The sequence below is a fragment of the Pavona decussata genome, unplaced genomic scaffold (assembly GCF_977016875.1).
Source record: "Pavona decussata unplaced genomic scaffold, jaPavDecu1.1 SCAFFOLD_21, whole genome shotgun sequence".
In the NCBI taxonomy this organism is placed as follows: domain Eukaryota; kingdom Metazoa; phylum Cnidaria; class Anthozoa; order Scleractinia; family Agariciidae; genus Pavona; species Pavona decussata.
In genome coordinates this window covers 672,396-691,881 of record NW_028145444.1, presented here as the reverse complement: position 1 = coordinate 691,881, position 19,486 = coordinate 672,396, and the positions used below count along the sequence as shown (strand labels likewise).

The 19,486-nt window shown below is 36.6% G+C and overlaps 1 protein-coding gene and 1 long non-coding RNA gene across 4 annotated transcripts in view; both read right to left on the bottom strand.

The window, feature by feature from the left end:
* The window catches only part of LOC146486075 (histone-lysine N-methyltransferase SETDB1-like), a 54,085-nt gene that overhangs the window by 25,505 nt on the left and 9,094 nt on the right, over window positions 1-19,486 (bottom strand). For 2 of the 3 annotated variants that reach the window (XM_085098062.1, XM_085098069.1), the window contains exons 9-18: window positions 13,715-13,771; window positions 8,999-9,145; window positions 7,850-7,923; window positions 7,470-7,528; window positions 6,661-6,703; window positions 6,106-6,183; window positions 2,893-3,040; window positions 2,251-2,318; window positions 1,298-1,586; window positions 5-226 (exon numbers count right to left, since the gene is read on the bottom strand). In XM_085098062.1, the coding sequence (XP_084954188.1) occupies window positions 5-226; window positions 1,298-1,586; window positions 2,251-2,318; window positions 2,893-3,040; window positions 6,106-6,183; window positions 6,661-6,703; window positions 7,470-7,528; window positions 7,850-7,923; window positions 8,999-9,145; window positions 13,715-13,771 (1,185 nt within the window). The remainder of the gene's footprint in view (window positions 1-4; window positions 227-1,297; window positions 1,587-2,250; window positions 2,319-2,892; window positions 3,041-6,105; window positions 6,184-6,660; window positions 6,704-7,469; window positions 7,529-7,849; window positions 7,924-8,998; window positions 9,146-13,714; window positions 13,772-19,486) is intronic. The other variant, XM_085098075.1, reaches the window with a different exon arrangement.
* LOC146486076 (uncharacterized) lies at window positions 10,227-11,502 on the bottom strand. Its single transcript, XR_014859326.1, has 2 exons — window positions 11,279-11,502; window positions 10,227-11,186 (listed from the first exon to the last, which is right to left on the bottom strand). It is a non-coding gene; the product is annotated as an uncharacterized LOC146486076 (long non-coding RNA).

Genomic DNA, 19,486 nt, shown 5'->3' with positions numbered 1-19,486 from the left:
TTACCTAGTCTTGCATTAGTCTTTTTTCTCACAGTGCTGGCCTGAATAGCTGACATGGAGCTGTTGGTGCAGGTAACACACCCATCACATCCTATATTGCCACATTTGTTGACGTGTTCAATATCTTGTTGGCCAGCTGCCGGGGGGACAGGTGAACAGTGACCATCTGTGCAGCTAGTGTTTGATTGAGAATCACCCTGTATCACAGAACTGGACTGGAGGGAGCCTGTGACAGAAAAACAAGAATCATTTTCAGAATAAAGAAAGTGTTTTTTTGCTAAGTTGTTACGTTTGTCTTTTTCAAAATCAAAACTAAAAGTCTAAGCTTTGTTTTTACAGCATTTACCAGTGGTTTTGAGGAGCCTGTAGCTCATATAAGCCCCAATGGTTTCTCTATGGGCATCCTCGTCATATGTTTCTCTCTCTTTTGTTATTTATTTATCTTTTATATTTTAATTTACATTTTATCTTGTAACGATGTGCGAGAATAATGGCAAAAAATAAACTGAAGCCAGTGCTCAAATTTAAAGTTTAAGTCCACTTGCAAGTGTATGACTGTGCTATGTAAAGTAGATGACATGATAAGTTAAAAGGCTCTCACAATGGGTCACAATCTCTTGGTCTGCTAAATCCTTTTTGAAAAGGAGGAGGAATGGTACATGTAGTGGTATTGTTAGTGAGGAACATTTCAAGTTGTGAGGACTTTTTTATAACTTATATTAACATTAGAAGAAAGCCAAAATTTTAAAACATCACAAGACATTACCCTTTAATTGCCCTAAATTATATAATACTCTTAACCCTGAAGTTCAGAATGCTCCTAGTTCTGCTGTGTTCACTTCTAAACTTAGGTTTTCTCTCTTAAATTATAAAAACATGTTACTTCTTCTAGTGTACTTGAGTGCGCTTTTTTATTTTTTATTTTCCTTTTGTTTATCCTTTTCACCTATTTATTCTTATCCAATGATTATGTTTGTATAACAGTGATATTTATACATTAAGATGGATAGTCCTGCCAATGACAGACTTATTAAATTATCTTTTTAACATTAGAATTATCCTGCCAAAGTAGTCCATTACATAAGCCTTATTGGCTTCCTCAGGCTACCTTGCCTCGTTAATGTTTAATTTGTATTTGTGTGTGTGAGGCAATCAATAAACTGAAACTGAAAGTGAAACTATATAATTATTAAATTGCATATCTTGGTTTCCTAAAGTTCACTTGATGCAATACATTTCCTGTAACAAAGTACGTAAATCCATAATTATTTTATCTTTAGTACAAAACCAGTCCCACCTGATGCCTGAGTTACTGAACCACTCTGACTGCTTAGACCACTACTGCCTTTTCCACTTGGTCCTGTACCTTCAGATCTCGGCCCAGATGAGTCACTTGTGCCCTTTGATGTAAGACCAGCACTGCTTGATGAAGTCTTGACAGTCCCTGTGGCAGATGTGACTGTAGAGGAAGTTGTCGTGACAGTTGAAGTGGTAGACACTGACACACTTCTGCTCGTGTTTTCTGTTTTAACTGACACCATGGAGGCAGACAGCTTTTTATTCTCATCCCGGATCTGTTCTTGGTGCTGTAAAGAAAAGATGACAATGATGAGGTTCAATATGTGTTGTACTGGTTGGGTACTGTGGCCTTGATTTCTGGGAGGGGAAGGGGGAGCTGGAGGGGAAGGGGAGGAGGATGATCACTTCTAAGTTAGCCAGGCTAACTACATGCATGGATTATGTACTAAGAACCTTCATCATTCATTTACCAGAGTATGATCACACTAATCAAATTCATTGGAGGAGAAAAGGTGTGAAAGAGTAAACAGCTTCTCATTCTCCAGGTTAGGAATTGAGTTTATTGAGCTTTAAAGGCCCATGTTCACCTAATGCGCATTGCGCACATTTATTATCACGAAGACTCCCCTTGAAATGTCCACAGAAATGAAGAGTGAGGATATCATATAAAGCTTAATGACATGAAAATAGTGATACTCCAGGGAATAAGCTCAATGAATGTGGATTACTTTGGCTATTTGGCGCTCACTGGTGATTTTCTGCTTTTCTGACTGCAATGACTATTGAATGAACATGGGCCTTTAAGACAATTGCCCATCTCTTCAAATAATTATTTTCAGTAGATTACAAAACCACACACATTACTAATCTTGGGAGACTTCACAGCAACAAATATGATGACATGCCAAAGTGGAGGCTCTCAGAGCGATTAAAGTCATGTAATCAACAAACCTCCTGCTGCCGTTGTTGTTCAAGTTGAGTTTGTTGTCGCTTTTCCTCCAGCTTCCTCTGCTGCTCACCTGGAAGAGAATTAACAGCCAAACTATAAAATTACTAACACCACTAAATGCAACTAACAATAAAGCCTTGAAGAAGCTGATGCCAAGGAAAAATGAGGAGAGCATTCATTGAATGGCTCTGGGCAAGAAAACTCCGAGAGACTTTCCGCATCCACCTTTCGGTTTGCTCAGAAATGGATGAATTTTTTGCATTTGGTCAAAGAAATGCTCATATGGTGGTGGTTGTTGTTGTTGTTGTTGTTTTTTTTATTGTTTACTGCGGCCAACTTCAATGTACCTGCTGTTATTATATTCATTTGATAGTATTACAGTCAAGCAAATTCACCTAGAATGTTACAGAAGCAAGACAGAATATTTGTTACAATTTAATGGCAAAGAATTAAAGGTAAGTGATAAAAAGAAAGGCATTGCCATAAGGACGGTCTGTAAAAGAGTCAAAGACCCCATACCAGACAGACCACCTTCTAAAAAATATTAATATCATACAAACTAAGAAGAACTACCGTGCCTTAACTGATAAAAACTATAGAACATTATAACTGCTACCATAAGGAATTCTTCAATAGTAACACACCTTTAGGATCTGTTTTGCTGTATGGTGAGATACCAAGACATGGTTTGGTGATGCTGTAGTCAATGAAAGGTTCTGTGGTTTTCCCTGAAGCACCTCGCGTGAGTTTACGAGACCTCTTTTTTCTAGCGGTGGATATCTTGCCATCAACCTGTTAGCATTACATGTTTTGAAGAATCATTAGAACATCTTTCTTTCTTATTTTTTCTCTTGTGTATACACACACCGTATTTATTCGATCAACCGCCCACCTTTGAATAAGCGCCCATCTTGAATAAGCACCCAGTCTGAAAGAGGAGCGTCAGTTGTTTTCCAAAATTGTTTTTAGATAGGGCAGTCAATGAACTTTTGTATTGTTTATGACTTGTTTATGTTAGCTTTTGCACTTTGTTTTGTCTTGTTTTTAAGTGAAATAAACTTGTTATCCCTTGTTTTGTTATTCTCTAAAAATGTCCTTGCTTGCTGAAAATGTTTGGAAAATAATAAGCACCCACCCTCATGGGTTTCAAATAAGCACCCAGGGTGGTTAATCCAATAAATATGGTACACCTCAAGACACCTTTAACATTTTTACAGCCTGCTTGAAATTCATGATTGTTTATATCTGTGTGTCATGTTCATGAACAATAAAAAAATTATAAAATACCAAGAACGTGCATCAAAGTTTATAAACTCAATTTATGGCATAGCATTTATAATTATCTCTTTTTGTAATCTAATCACAATACTATTCAATATTGTAAGAGTATTGAGATTTTTATGTAATGCACTAAAAATACATTATTATTATTATTATTATTATTAATATTATTATTATTATTATTAATATTATTATTATTATTATTTTGTTATTATATTATTGTTATGTGGATCACGCTATGATATGCAAAAGGGGCGGTTTTGTCATCCAACGCCATAATGAACTGAGGGATCTGGAGACGGAAATGCTTCGCATGGTGTGTAATGGCGTTGAAACTGAACCAGTTTTGCACAACATCACAGGAGAAGAGCTCAATAGGGGAGCCAACACCGCTCCTGATGCGCGGCTCGATATTGTGGCAAGGGGGTTCTGGGAGAGACAGAGGTTAGCCTGAGTAGCAGTCGTTTCCGTTTCCTTCAAGCCAAGCGGGGCAAGCGCGCAAGGGCATTGGGCAAAAAGGAGCAAAAAAATAGGAGCGGGGGGGAGGGGCAGGGAAGGAAAGGAAACGCCTGCCGCTGAGCCCAGACATTTTACCGAACGCCGTTCGTCACCGAACGGGAGGCAATGATGAATTACCATCGGCCAATTGTCTGTCAATCAAACTCACAGACCAAAACGACATCAAAGATGAAAATATGGCCGAGGCGGAAAAGAACTCTCTCGTGCGGTCCTTTCGATTTCGAGTTTGCTTTGCTTTGGAAACGACTAAACTACTTTCGCAGGGAGATACGTTAATTCAGTTGAAACCGGAGTAAAGGACTGCTCTAAGAGCGAATGTCTATTAACGACAAACAAAATCAAAATTCTCGGTCACGCTCAAAATATAGTTTTCATTGCGCTTTGGTTTGTTGGGAGGTATTAGTCTATCGTCTCAACAAACATGGTGTCATTCATTTTTCAAAATTCCGCTGGAATTTTTAAAAATTTAAGAAAATTTGTTCTGGCTGTCGGCGGTCTCAAAGACACGACTGAAGCCGGAAGCAAAATTGGCTGGTCTGAAAGCTTGTTTCGTGTACGAACAAAGAAATTTTTATTCAATTTCTGTATTTATAGATTGAGGAGGCCTCTGGTAAATACTTTGCAGGAAAATTTCAGTTCTAAACACGGTCTGAAAAGGAAGTTTTCAATATTTAGAATGACTTTGTATTTCAAGCTACGCGAAATACAAATTTATCCTGGAAACACGAGGAAGTATTTTAGCCATGTGGAACAAGCTCATTCTGTCTGTAATTCCAGCTGTAAGCAAATGAGTTGATATTCTAAAACATATTAAGTAAAAATTTGCCTTGGGTAATTTTATCTACGCTTTGTTCGAGCGACGTAAAGTTCAAGAAAATCTTCTAAAATACTGCAACTTGAAGTAAACAAGTTGCCCGCCGCGATTGTGTTGTCGCTGAGATTTACCAGAACTTAAAAATGATTGGTTCTCATGTGACATTTGACGTGACAGTGTAGGCCCCAAGGGAGCGAAACCATTTGGGGGCGTTCAGTAAAATGTCTGGGCTCAGCGGCAGGCATTTCCTTTCCTTCCCCGCCCCTCCCCCCTGCTCCTAATTTTTTGCTCCTTTTTGCCCAATGCCCTCGCGCGCTTTGCCCCGCTTGGCTTGGAGGAAACGGAAACGACTGCTACGCAGGCTAGACAGAGGTCGGCTTTCTTTGACGTTGGAATTTGCCACCCAAATGCTGACTCCTACAGGGATATGGATCTTAACCAGATTTACCGGCAACATGAAACGGAAAAGAAGCTCCAGTACGCTAGCCGAATTTTAGATGTGGAGCAAGCCACATTCATGCCATTAGTTTTTAGCACGCAGCTGGAATGGCGGTGGAATGCAAGCGATACCATAGTAGGCTGGCTGAGTTAGTTGCTACAAAGAAGGGCGAAAGCTATGCGACTACTATGTCATGGATCAGGGCAAGGGTGTCCTTTGCGTTGCTGAGATCAGCATTACTATGCTTAAGAGGTTCGTGAGCTACAAGGAGGATCCATGTAGAATTGACGGACATTGACTTTGACATCGAGAAAGGACATGCAAACATTCGTTAAAAACATTGAGCACATAATTTTATTTCTTAGTTTTTCTTATTTTTCTTGGTAGCCTTCCATTTGATGTTGGTTTTTATTCCCTTTTTTTACGATTTTTACCTTTGTATATATGATTGATTTTTTTTAATAAGAATAGCATAGTAACTTTATCAGAAAAAAATCGGCTTGAAAGTTGTCTCTTTTTTCATCGAAATGAATTGTAAATAGTTTTTTAATAGTATTTTTTTCCACTTTTAACTTGTGAATAGCAATTTGCTTGAAATATGTTAATAAAGAGTTCTCATTATTTTAAAAATTATTATTATTATTATTATTATTATTGTTGTTGTTGTTGTTGTTGTTGTTGTTGTTATTATTATTATTATTATTATTACATATACATATTCATACCTAAAGGCCACAAAATTTGTAAAGATTAACAGCTGCACATGTACAAAATTTATGCCAGTGCAACCTTAAAATGGCTTACCAATGCACTGTACAAAGGTTCTAATCGAGTGGATCCTCTGTAAAGCCATTCAGAACGATTATCAATTTGAAACAGCATCTGTAATGCAAATAAAATAATGAAAGCACATGTAAACATGCGAAAAATGAAAGTTTCATTATCATAACAAGTCATCTTTCAGTTCTAAAAGAAGGCATAGGGAAAATCAATTCTTATCAAAACCAATTTTAATTACTTGAAAATAAATATTTGCTTCCATAGAAAGGGTAAAGACAATTAAAAATAATAATAAAGTGGACTTTTGTTTATTAAGCCTTTAGTTTAAAGCCTTATAACTGATCAATACCACTAGAGGACCTTGGGCTCCTGATCTAGTTGGAACAAGAAATATTAAATATTTGGTTTTATGTACAAGTGGAAAGACAGAGAACCAGAACAACAAACTTGCAGCAAGGATAACAAACAACAACAAAACAGCAATTATTTATAATCATACAGAATACAGAATTCCACATTTGTGTGAGCAAAGAACCCATCACCACTGTGCCACAACCAATTTTCTGACAAGAAACTTACCTTAACCAAACTGCAGTCCAGCTGCATAACTTTTGCTTTCAACCTGAAAAGAGCAGTAAAACCACATTACGATGGACAGTCCCAGCAATGGAGCAATGGTAACAGTAATGGCAGAGGGGTGCCTGGGATATCCACTGTGGTCTGCCAGTGCCCATTCATGCATGGGTTGGGTGGGTGGGGGAGATCAAAATGTGGACTTATAGTAGCTGCCAGTGGTGCTTTTACATGCTGATGTCTGATCTGACCCCACAGAAGAATATTATTATAAGCCGCCATGAGACTATCTGATATGTGCGGTATATAAATACATTACCATTACCTTTATGCAAAGTGGCTGGTTGATCGTTATTATTATTTTACTTTAAATAACGATATAGTGATTCTTAAAGGGGCAGTGTCGCCTATTTTTTGTGTCACTTTGAATAGCCAAAAACATATTTGAATCGATGAAATTGTCAAATAATGTTTCAGTTATGTTAACAATAACTCTAGTAGTACACAGAAACTGGTATTATTTATGTTTGGCTGCGGATGGCTTGGATGGAAGCAGATTGCAACTTGAAAAAAAATTGGCCAATTTTTTCAAGTTTTTCCTGTGTGTTGTAGAGAAAACGATAAAAACCTGATTATAGTTTGTTTTTTCTCGCAGAAATCACTTAATCTTTTCTTCCCGGTGCTCTAACAACAATTTTATGTTATAGAAAGGTTCTTTGTGAAAAATTTGAGCAGGTTTGACCAAAATACAACAGAATCGCCGTAAGAGTGCCCCTTTAAGAACAAAAATAAATGTGCAAACTAAGCATTCTTACCACTGTCCTCTCCATTCTGTTTTCACCCAGGAATGGACTTTAAGCTTCACCATTGGACGCTGTGAAAAAGACATCAACAACAGGCATTTTAGCACAGCAAAAACCAGTGACATCACGGCAAGAGGGTCATTTACTGAAACGCTACACAAAGACTTAAGTAAAAATTATTATTTTCTAACCAGTGAACACTTAATGAACAGTGTAATACTCTATTAAAATAGTATTACTGTTTTGCACTACATTTTAGAATAAATTAGCCTCAAACTAACTCTTAGTTTTTCAGACTTGTCTTGAAAATATTGCAGAGATATAAAGTCTTTAGTCAGATTTACAAAAATGCAAGAATTTCAGTAAATTTTAAAAACACCAGGAAAGCTTACATTGGGGAATTCTTCAAGATATTCCTGTATAAACTCTTTGGAATGTTCGGCTACCTCATCCCAAACCTTCTTGCCTGAAAATGAAAAGAAAGAAAAGCTGTAAAAAGTATACCTTGTAGTTTAACCTAATTTAGTATCCATTAAAACCAATTAATTTGAAACCAAATGTCTCTTATCAGATGGTAAACGTGTCCAGCTAAACACAGAACAATGGATGTACCCCTAAAAATAGGTCAGTGAAAGGAAAAAGGGGCAATGCCAACAATCTTTAGCACCAATTTGAATGGCAAATAAATATATTTGTATTGACGGAAGCATTAAAGTACATGTAATGTTTCAGTTTTGTCAACAACAACCCTAATGAGGCAGAGAAACTAATATTAATTTTCTTTGGCTGCAGATGGCTAGGATGGAACTGGATTGCAACTTGAAAGAACTAAATGTATGTTCTTCTTTTGCATTTTGAAGAAATAGCCAAAAACTGATTATATTTTAGAGAGAAAATTGTTCCTTGATCCTGTCATATTGTATCAAACAAAAAGTTTTCTTTTTCAGGATTGAAAATTTATATTGGAATACAAGCTTTCGATTCCGTCTCGGAATCTTTGTCGCAGTGGTGTAGGACGTGTTGTCACATGATTAAGTTGATAAAATATCACGTGACAAAACGTCACAGTGGATCGCTGGGAGCTCGTATCCAATGTCGGAGCCTGGCAGCCTGTTTTTCTTTGCAAAAAAGTATTTTCCTCCTGGTGCTTTAAAAGCAATATTTATGTTAGAGAAAAGGTTCTTTCGCAAATATTTGAGCAGTTTTCACCAAAACACAACAGAACCCTTTTAAAGTAGGTGTTTTGCAGTAACTTAGGCCAGGCAGCAGGTGGTTACATGCTGTATTTACTTTGGGTTAGGGCAATACATAGTTTTAATTTCCTAAAGCTACTCTGGTATTTCGGGGCCCTGTTGGTTAAAGCAAATTTTAAAAAGTGGAAGTTCTCTGCAACAACTGCCTGTGTTCCAAAGGATTATCTCATGGGCTATCATGGATTACTCGGCTAAAGGCCAGTTAACAAATATTCCAAAAACAAAGAAAGCACAAAAAAATCCAAGAAAATCCTCAAACAATGAACTGAGGTGCTTGTCTTGACATACCTGTGTGATAAACATGATGAAGCTTTTTGACTGGCAGATACTGAGCAAACCCATCATCAAAGAAAACAAGAAATCTGCTTTTGTTTTCAGCACAGGCATTCTCTGCTATGATCCCCGCATACAAAACATCTAGCTTGCCATAAATTCCTTTAAAAAAAGAAATATTATTGATCAAGTTCAGTAAAAATTATACACTTGTCCATCAAACAGGCAATGCATTTTGTTGCTGTGGTTTCCCTGTATTGCAAGTAATGTGCAGCTGCACCGCAGTCAACTGTTATTGCCAAGAAGCTTAGCAAATTTCAACCCAGTTACAGGGCTGGAAAAGAAAAAACGGGAAATAAACATATAGCTACAATAGTGGACAAAACTCATTGAGAAAACTGCAAATTTTGCGCATATATTTAGATCTACCTTAAAGAAAACACCCCCTGGAGAGTAGCAAGCCTTCACTCCTCCTTCCCCAACTCAATGTTGCTTTGAAGGCTGGACGATGTCCAAGGCTTTTTTTCAGCGGCAGAGCAACATTGATGAGGGGGAGGGGAACTGCGTTGTTGACGTATCATTGTAGCGGTCAAATTTGGAGGTTGATTTTAAGTATCTTAACAGTTTTGTCCACGATTGAAGCAAGCTCCCAAACCAAGATTTCAAGAGCTGGGCCCAGTTGTTCAAAAGCTGATGAACACTAATCGACGATTAAAAGTTAACCAAGGTTTTCATCTTTCTCATTATAAATATTTTAAACGGTAATTGTAAAGGAAAGTCGAAAGCAAAACTGAGGGACAAAAATCTTTAGGAAAAATCCTTACAGATCAGTAAATGAACTTGAATCAAAGTTTACACTAACCCAGTGATTAGCTTAATTAGGCTTTGAACAACTGAGCCCTGGGCTACAAAATCCAAGTTTCCAATAATTTGCCAACATTTTACAAGATCTGGACTTTTGAAGGGACCATTCAACAGCTGTAATGTAGGTATGTAGTCAAACTTGTTGCACACAGGCACAAGCTGTTTTACAAAGTAAAAGAATGAGCAGTCAAAACATAAGCTGCTAAATCCTTGCATGACCACTAATAATACTAGTATACCGGAACGGCAGTGAATGCTGCCTTGGGGAGGCAGGTGACTGCTGTTATGATGAGAATAAGAAGGGGAGGTTGAAAGAGTTGAAAATGACCCATGGTGCTCATTTGAAACCGGAAAACACAGTGATGACAAGAAACGTGTAAAACAACGGAAATGTGTATTTAATGACATGTTGAAAGTACAAAGGAAACAGAACTTACAATTGTATTTGTTTGAAACTGTTAAATATACAATAAATTGTAGTGCGATTTTACTTAACGGTGGAACAGACTTCTGAGTTTTAGTTACTGTTACTAAGTAGTGAGCGTTTCTAAAACGCCCTCTATTAGAGTGATTACATAAAACCTGTGAAACAGCTACATACAAGGCTAAAAATATCGGACATTTGAAATGTTGTTTCCTGTTGCACTTGTTTATTTGGTAAGATAATGAATCTAATTTTGGTTTACGGGGCGAATAAACATACACCAAGAGATCAAGTTTGGAACGAGGCGTATAAACATGCACCAAGTGATCAAGTTTAGAACGAAGTGTGAAAATTCACACCAAACGAAGCAATGGAAAACTAAAGTTTACTGACCTTGCAGTGAATACAATGATTCGCGTAAATAAAAATCTGATAGAAAATAAAATGTTGTTTACATGTCAAGTATGTCATTGAAAAAGACTAACATCCAGTAAAACATTTGAAATGCGAATGTTATTGACATATTCATGACTTAAGCTGAGCTAAAATGCAGTTTTGCCCTGCTGAAAAAAATATAATCAGAAGATTGCACGATTGGAATTAAATACGCTGTCTCAGCGCTTTCGGCGCGGCCGGCTTCGAGAGTTCTGAAACATGGCTAAACATGAATGATTCTTCTACAAATACAGTCCTTGTATGCATTATTTACTTTTCACATGAGGTAGTGTTCAAATTATAGTGTAAGTACGTAGCTTGAGTGCCTACGTTTTGTATTTAAAAATGAACAAAGTTGGAAATAATCAACGCAGATAAGCTTACGTAATCAACAACACAACTTTCAAGAATTTGCCTTCACTTTTACCTCGAGGGTTATCGAGGATATCCCTGACGCTGAAATTGCAAATATATTGCGTTCTGAAATTAAAAGAGATTCAGTTTAGAAAATATAAACGAAGTAGAAACATTCCGCAAAATCAGGGGCATTCAAAACGACGAAAAATACTCACCTTGATTTCTCTCCCTTGTTCTGTCCGAAACTGGAAAAAGCAAAGCAGCGCGTTGCATTGTGGTGCCCACAAAATTAACCACAATTCCTTTTTCCTTTGATCTTTGCGCGACCACAATCCTTTGCATTTTGCAAGAAAGCTCTCGCAAGGCCCCATAACTATATTTCTGTGCCGATTAGAGTTGCTGCCTTGCTCGGTCGCTTCAGGCTCCCTCGCTGCGGCAGCAAATATGTCATCTACAGGTCTTTATGAAATAGAAGACAGACCCTCATAGTTATTTATGTTGCGAAAAGAAAGCGTGAAAAAAATAACTCTGCATTTTTTCAAGTTTTTTTTTTTTTTTTGCAACTGCTTAATTGCCCAAATAACTGTGAGGGTCTTTCTTCTATAAACAAAAAATATATATATATAATCTTTCACTTGTAGTTCAAGGTTTGAACTGCTGGTGAAAGATGATATAAATATAGGTATATTCTTTTTTTTTTATAGAAGAAAGACCCTCTCGGTTATTTAAATATACATGAATGCTTCATGTATTCATACTCACAGGTCTTTGTTACCAGTTATTAGAAACTACCTTCCTTAATATTAACATTCAGAAAATAGAAAATCTCTTTTTAAAGTGAAGAAAAATCACTTTTTGTACACTAACATTTGTTTTTAGCTCATATTAGTGTTCCTTTATTGGTTATAATTACTTTTTGTTCAATTTCAGTGCTTTCTTAAGTTTTGGGAAAATCCAAAAATACAAGATGGTGGACCTGATGGTCACCATTCAGCAATCATGATGTAATTTCCACGTCACACATGTATCACTTCATCACTTTGCATTGCAGACCTCAAAGGAAACAATTTTGAATGTACTATCTATCCTCCAAGTCTCACTGTTATAGCTTTTACGCTTGCAAAGTTATGCCACCCCCCCCCCCCCCACCCCAGAAGACAAAAAATAGGTCAGGCTGGATAGGGTTAACAAAGACTACGAAAATACATGCAATGCAGTATACAAGGGTGCAACATAACTTACGTTGAGAGAGAGGTTACTGATGAGATAATTGTGTTAGGTACATTCAAGACAGACAATTCCTTGTTGCTGAGATTAATGGCTATTCTTTTACATAACAAGATCGATTTTGAGAAACATTTTAAAAGGAAAATTAACGAAAAAAACGTTACATGATGTTTCAGCAACCTCATGTTATTGATCATTATCAAATGCGGTGAAAGAATTAACATAAGTGACATTTGATAATGATGACATGAGGTCGTAGAAAAGTCATGTAACATTTTTTCGTTAACATTTTCCTTATATAATCTTTTGCATAAATTACAAAAAAAGATTGAAATTATAAGTATTAAAATTAGTAAGAGTTAGTAAGAGCTTAAACAAGTTGTCAGTATGAATAGTATTAAAACTAAAATTTAATGTACTATAATACCAAAGCATTACTGCTGCAGTGAATTCTTTTAGTCAGGATGTTTACCCACCAGATCTTGCATATTAAACATGTATAAGTTTCTGGCTACAACTGCATGTATAATACATGTGGGAAATTGAGTATCAAATAGAGTTGAGGAGAGTTTTCAAATCTTTAAGAGCAGACAAGAATTTACACAAAAATGCAGTACAAAATTAATGACTAAGAGATTTCCAAGAAGCTGACCACGTGCAAGAGTCAAAACCAGAATAAGACAGCTGCATGGTAAATGACTCACGAACGAGAGTTTGTATTGCCATCAGTTGCATAATTTGTGGCTAGCATGACCTTCTCGAATAAAGAAATAAACCACACTTTGAGTTCATGAATAGATTTGCCAATTTGAATTTACAGTGCGCCGCGCCTTACCGTGGCCAGCTAACAAACTTTTTTTACAAGTTAGCCAATCAGGATACGCGAATTTGATTAACGGTCACACCTCCTTGCAAAGTCCAACAGGCAAGTGACGCAACAACGAATAACTGAAAACATGTCATTTTGTATTTTATGGCTCACTTGTAAAAAAAGTTTGTTGGGTGGCCATGGTAAGGTGCATTGTACTGTAACAAAAAATTACCCTGCAGTTCATGGAGATCTGATTCAACTCCAGGAAACATTTCATGTTGCATTACAATAAAGAAACCTGAATGGGGTTAAGTGCAGTAACATGTAGCTAGCACACCATGCTTTCTTTGCAAAAATTCTCAAGCTTTAAAAGTTTTGATTTCCATTCAGTTTGAATAAACCTCTGGAAAACTTCACCTTTTTGCCAAAATTAAATTGGTCTCAATGGTAAATCTATTTATGAACCCAACGTTGTTTTCAAAGACAAAGAACAAGAAAACATGGAAAGCTGAACAATTACAAACAGAGCAACATCCTCACACAGGAAGCAAGACTCTTACATGCAAGTGAAACCTTGGAAAACAAGAAGAGAACCAAAAATGTCAAAATTAACCTGTGGAAGGTTTCCGCCAAGAAGCATTCTCTTCGGCTGTGTCTCTAGGTCTTAACGCTAGTGGAAGAAAAGTGAGCAGTGATATCAATTAAGCTCTATTTTAATGAGATTAAAATTATGCTCATTCCATGCAATCAATATTACAGCAAGTTTACTTCTCAAGGCAAAAATAATGGTTACAGAGGTTTGTGAGAGATCTGAACACTTTTTACATGCAAAGATGTGATTAATGGCTGTGATTACATGTTAAAAGGTTAGTGTAATTTACAAAACAAAGAAATATGTGAATTCATCAGATCATACCAGTGCCTAAAAGCTCCTCTCATTAGCATCAGCCTCCGGCTAAAATTACGAGCTAAAACTTTGTAGGAATTACACAGACTACAGTTATGTTTTTCTTGCCGGCTGAGCTTGTGAAAGAAGCAAGAAATGAAGCTCTCACACACTGAATGAGGGGCTGGATACGAATTAGGATACCAGATGTCACATTCGGTCATGTGATTCAGTTTTCGTTTTCTTACCATAAGAAGCAACAGCTTCCCCACCCTCCCAGCCCCATGCCAGTCTGTCAGTGAGTCTGTATTCTTTGTGAAGTTGTTGAGTTGTCAATAAATGCTGTTGCATTCTTGTGTGGCAGACAAATGGCATTCAGTGTGTGAAAAATGTTAATTATTTTAATTTATGAAATTGTATGCAAACTTTATGCCAAATTGTAATGCATTATTTTTTTTTTTTTACATTATTGTTATTTTTTCCTGCCTTTGAAGATGAAAAACAAGGCAAAATACAACTCTTCAAATTCACATTTCTTGTAAAAAAAATTTTACTAGAGGAGTCACTGGTAATGATTTATACACTGTGCAAGGATTTAGCAACTTAAGAGGTGCACATACATACAAGCCTTGTATCTAGGTGACAGTGCATATTAACAGGTGAAATCCGAAGCTCAAAAAAGTAATGTTTAGCACAAAATACAGATGACTGTTTCAGGATAGAAACAAATTAAGTTCAGTGACTTAATCTAAAGTTCACCTTAATTGTGATTCTGATTAGGATCTCAACCCAAAATGTCTGCCTGTTTTTCAGAGGTCTTTAGATGTTGCTATACTGTAATAATAGGGAACTTAATCACAGACATTAACGAGTCACGGATGTAAAATAATGGAAGTCCTCTGTTATCATTATTATTATTATTATTATTATTATTATTATTATTATTATTAACAACTGCGTTGCTAAGTGGAGGTTGGGTGCCTGTGATACCTAGGAGCTTCCACTATTGGCAGCCAGCTCCTAGATGGAGACCGCTCCCATGGCTGGGAAATCCTGGCAACCCAGCCATAAATCTTATTCCAAAATGGCTTCCATTTTAATATTCTCTTGTTTGCATTCAAATCAGCCCTTCTTGCCTCGTTTAAGGTAAAATATTCTTTTGAATTTGGAGCTTAAGAACGAGGTAAGGAGGGCTAATTTGAATACGAACAAAAGAATATTAAAATAATAGCCATTTTGGAATAAGGTCTATGAGCCCCCACGCGGCAGGGAAGAAAGCAGGCACCCGTCACACTGAGAACATCAGTGGAAAAGGGGGAGGGAAAGGGGAGGGAAGAAACCGCTATAAACTGAGTCACATTGTTGTGAAACGCCCACGCTGAAAAGCACGCTAAAAAGTACTAAATGTACTCGACCACGCTACAATGCATGCTGGTCCCAGAGCATGATGGGTCTTGGTACATGCGCATCTCGCAAACGCCGCTGGCCAATGGGATGGAACAGGCACTCCTTGTTGTTAACTCTGTTAACTTGCATTTAACTGCATTTATTATTATTATTATTATTATTATTATTATTATTATTATTATTATTATTATTATGTGTTAATTGGTCAATACTTGGGCTGGAAGTCAGTTGCAGAACATCAGGCCACCACCTGTGGCTCCGATGCTCGGCACCTTCAGTTCTTTCCTTGAATAACTATCATCAAGTGTCTAGCACTTTTCTCAGGATTCTGGCGGTCCCCTGTAAACACACAAGCTGCAAGAGCTCAACTGTACCCATTATTATTATTATTATTATTATTATTATTATTATTATTATTATTATTATTATTATTATTATTATTATTAATTATTATTATTATTATTATCATCATTATTTTTATTATTAATATTATTGAATTTTATTGCATGCAACCATACTTGTACAGTGCGCTTAGAGTCATGTTGATTGTAAAATATATTTTATTATAATTCGTTATTCAATAAAATTATTAATTATTTAAAAAAATTATTATCAATATTATAATTATTTTTTTTTAAATAAATACTTTTTATTAAAATATTCCAAGCAAAATGCTATTTACAGGTTAAAAGTAGCTATTAAAACTTATCTACAATTCTTTTCGATTATTATTGTTATTATTATTATTATTATTATTATTATTATTATTATTATTATTATTATTATTATTATTATTATCACTATCATTATTTCATGGTCTGTTTTTGCTTCAAGAAAACTGGACTAAAAATATTTCTAACAGAAAGTGAAGTGCTGTGGTTGGAAATTCATAATTTAAAGTACCCCTAACCCTTCAATTTCTTTTCTTTTGGTAGATTTCCATTTCTGTGAAGAACTCATTTTCGAAAAATTTTGTTATAGAAATATTGAATCCTTTTTTTACGAGCGCTAAAAGTTACTGAATTTTTTTCATTTTTGCGTGCTTTAAGCCCCGCTGGACAAATTTTTGTCTTGTGGGCTCATTAGGAACGAGCCAATGAGAAGCGTCCGATATTTGACACTTTCTTAGCTGTGACGTAAGAAAAGGACACCAGAAGGATTCAGAAGGAATCTTTTGCATGCTGATTCCTTTCTCTACATTTTGAGAGTTGCTGCATCCAAAAACCACACATTTTTCAACCATTTTCTCTGTTTACAATTGAAGCATTAGCGCGAATCTTCGGATATTTTTGCACGATGTCCTTTTCTTACGTCACGCCCCATATTTGGACACATTTGGCTGAGTGGGGGACTAATGTGAACGATAGGTGAAAATATCTTCAAGACTACCTTCACTTCTAGCGTTCGTAAAAAAAAAAAGGATTCAATATTTCTCAAAAAATTTTTTCAAAAATGAGTTCTTCACAGATATGGAAATCTACCAAAAGAAAACAAATTGAAGGGTTAAGGGCACTTTAAATAGAATCAATAAAATGTGGTTGAAATGTAGAGTTTTTAAGTGTAGCAAAGGTTAAGTGAAGTTGAAAGGCTGATTGTATCACTCACTAGCCAACCACAATGATTGCAGTGGACAGAGAGAGGGATATAACACACAGGACAAGTCTCTGACTTCCAGGATGAGTTAAGAACATTACAGTGAAACATATTGAAAGACGAAGGAGAAACGTTAGAAGACTGATTGTTTGATCAAATTAATGGAAAGTGAAACAACCCAGAGTGTGTACATGTACAATCCTGTCAATAAAGTCTTGGTCATCATCATCATCATCATCATCATCATCATCATCATCAGCCCTTATCATGACTTGTGTCACATACAGGGAGGGTACAAAAACAGTCTTGGTAATGAAATGAAATTATGAGTCATAATTATAAAAGATAACAGAAGTGAAGGGACTCAAGACATTGTCACATTTTTGAGACAGGGTGTGGCGAGTTAGAAATTGATTTTTGGGAAACTTTGGGTTTACAATATGCTACTGAAAACAACACAATCCATGCATCCGTGACTAGTTTACTTCGTAAAGGGGTCACAAATTTGACTTTGCATAATTATCAGCAGGTAAAAGGCAAGGGTGTTAGTAAGTTAAAGAGAAAATTTAACGTTGAATGGCTTTCAGGAAGTTTCAGTTAAAACGCCATGGTTTGACACTGTATAATGGAACACTAAATAAAATAACAATGATTTTCCATTTCTATGCTACATTTGCCACTCATTTTGTTGTCCAGTGATGTTCAAAAATAATGTGAACAGATGGGAATTTTGCCAAAAAACAAAATAATTGAAGAGCTGAGAGCATAACCGACTTAAGTCGAATTTTAGCTCAGTTTTCGATTTCGCTTGCATTTGTCCCAATTTTTGCTCTCCCTGGTTTTGAAAACATTTCGCGGTTTTTCAATCGTGTACAAAACTCCTTGAGAAAACCAAACACCAACAGCGCAAAAACCACTTGCTTACTATTTCTCTCTTGTTGATTCTACCACAGAACTTTACTTCTCTCTCCCACTCCCTCCCCCTATGCAATGACAACCGAAAACAGATGTAGAAACCACTCACTCACTGTTTCTCTCTTCTTGATTCTACCACAGTTATTTCTCCCTCCCCCCCCCCCCCTCCCCCTTATGCAATGTTGATTTGGAAGGTGATGCTTGCCAGGAGACTGTTCGTGACCCAGAAAACAGCATTGAGTTGGGGGGGGGGGAGGGGAGGGGAATGTGGTGGTCTCCTTGTTTACTAGTGAACGTGCTTGGAAGGTTAATGTTGTTAGAGATGTTGTCCACGTCGTGCTCGTCGGTTAAGAAGACTCGGACCGCGCGTTCTTGTTGTAAGGTAACCGTGCGTATTTGGGAAGTGGAAACATTGGAATGTAAGTTACGGTTTTCGGTCAGCCAAGTCCTATGGTGTATATTTTCGCTTTGTGCATTAACGAAGTCAAGAAAGTTACTCTTTTTAGCCGTAGGTTAAGTGTGGCGCAAATAGCTTTCGCGTGATTTCAAAAAAGTGCTAGTACCAATTTTGTGTTTTCCTTTCGGGGCGATAAAACCAACTAGTAGCATAACGAACTTCAAGCAACGCTGTCACATTATTTCATTAACATGGTTGACTTTTCACTTAACCGTAAGGGAAAATAACTGCATTTCATACAAAGACCGGTCTCTTGAAAGCCAGTAAGGCCGTAAGTCACGCAGTGCGTGACATAGAACTTGTTTCTTTCAATGCGTAACAGTTCTCGCCCTCAGTTCTCGCTTATTCAAATCGTGTTGCAGGAAAGGAAATGGCTTGTTTCGAGATAAACTTTTCTCTCAATGAAAAACCGATTTGTTGCCCTTCTATTCTACCCCTTTTGATCACAGCAAAAGTGCGTCTTAGTAATTTGGCAACAGTTCTTGCCCATGGCGCAATAAAGAAGCTAATTGAATTTTGAATTATTTTTACATAATGGGGTGAGAACTGTTGGAAAATAGATTTCCTCTGTGAAACACCTTTAGGAAAGCATTTCAACATGGCGATCTAATGATAAACAAAGCATTCACACGCTGCCAAAGGTAAAACATTGCCAACGAACATATATAAATGACTTTTTAGTGGTGAGAACTGTGGCCGAGAACTGTGCGGACATTTTGATGACGTATTGTATCTGAGGTGCGTTTCTTACATTCCTGTCACGCACGTAGTAGTTTGTAACAATCAAAATGAAAGTGTAACAGAATTCTTTTCGTTTCTCCCGCGAGAAAGACCGCTTTCGTGTGCCGTGGTTCAAAGACAACAAGTTTATATTTAATACAAATATTAATACTCAATGCATTGTCCTTTTGGTCATCCATAGTGACTATAATGTTATCGATTTTTCTTTAGAAGATGGTAACAATTCCCAATGGCATTAATATGAAACACAAATCGGCGGAAAAAATTACTGAACAATGTTTTTCAATCGAATTGAAGTTCACATGCAAAAATTCGGACAAATCCGAGCAAACTCGAAAAACGGGCTGAAATTCAACATAAGTCGGTTGTGCTCCCAGCCCTTCAAT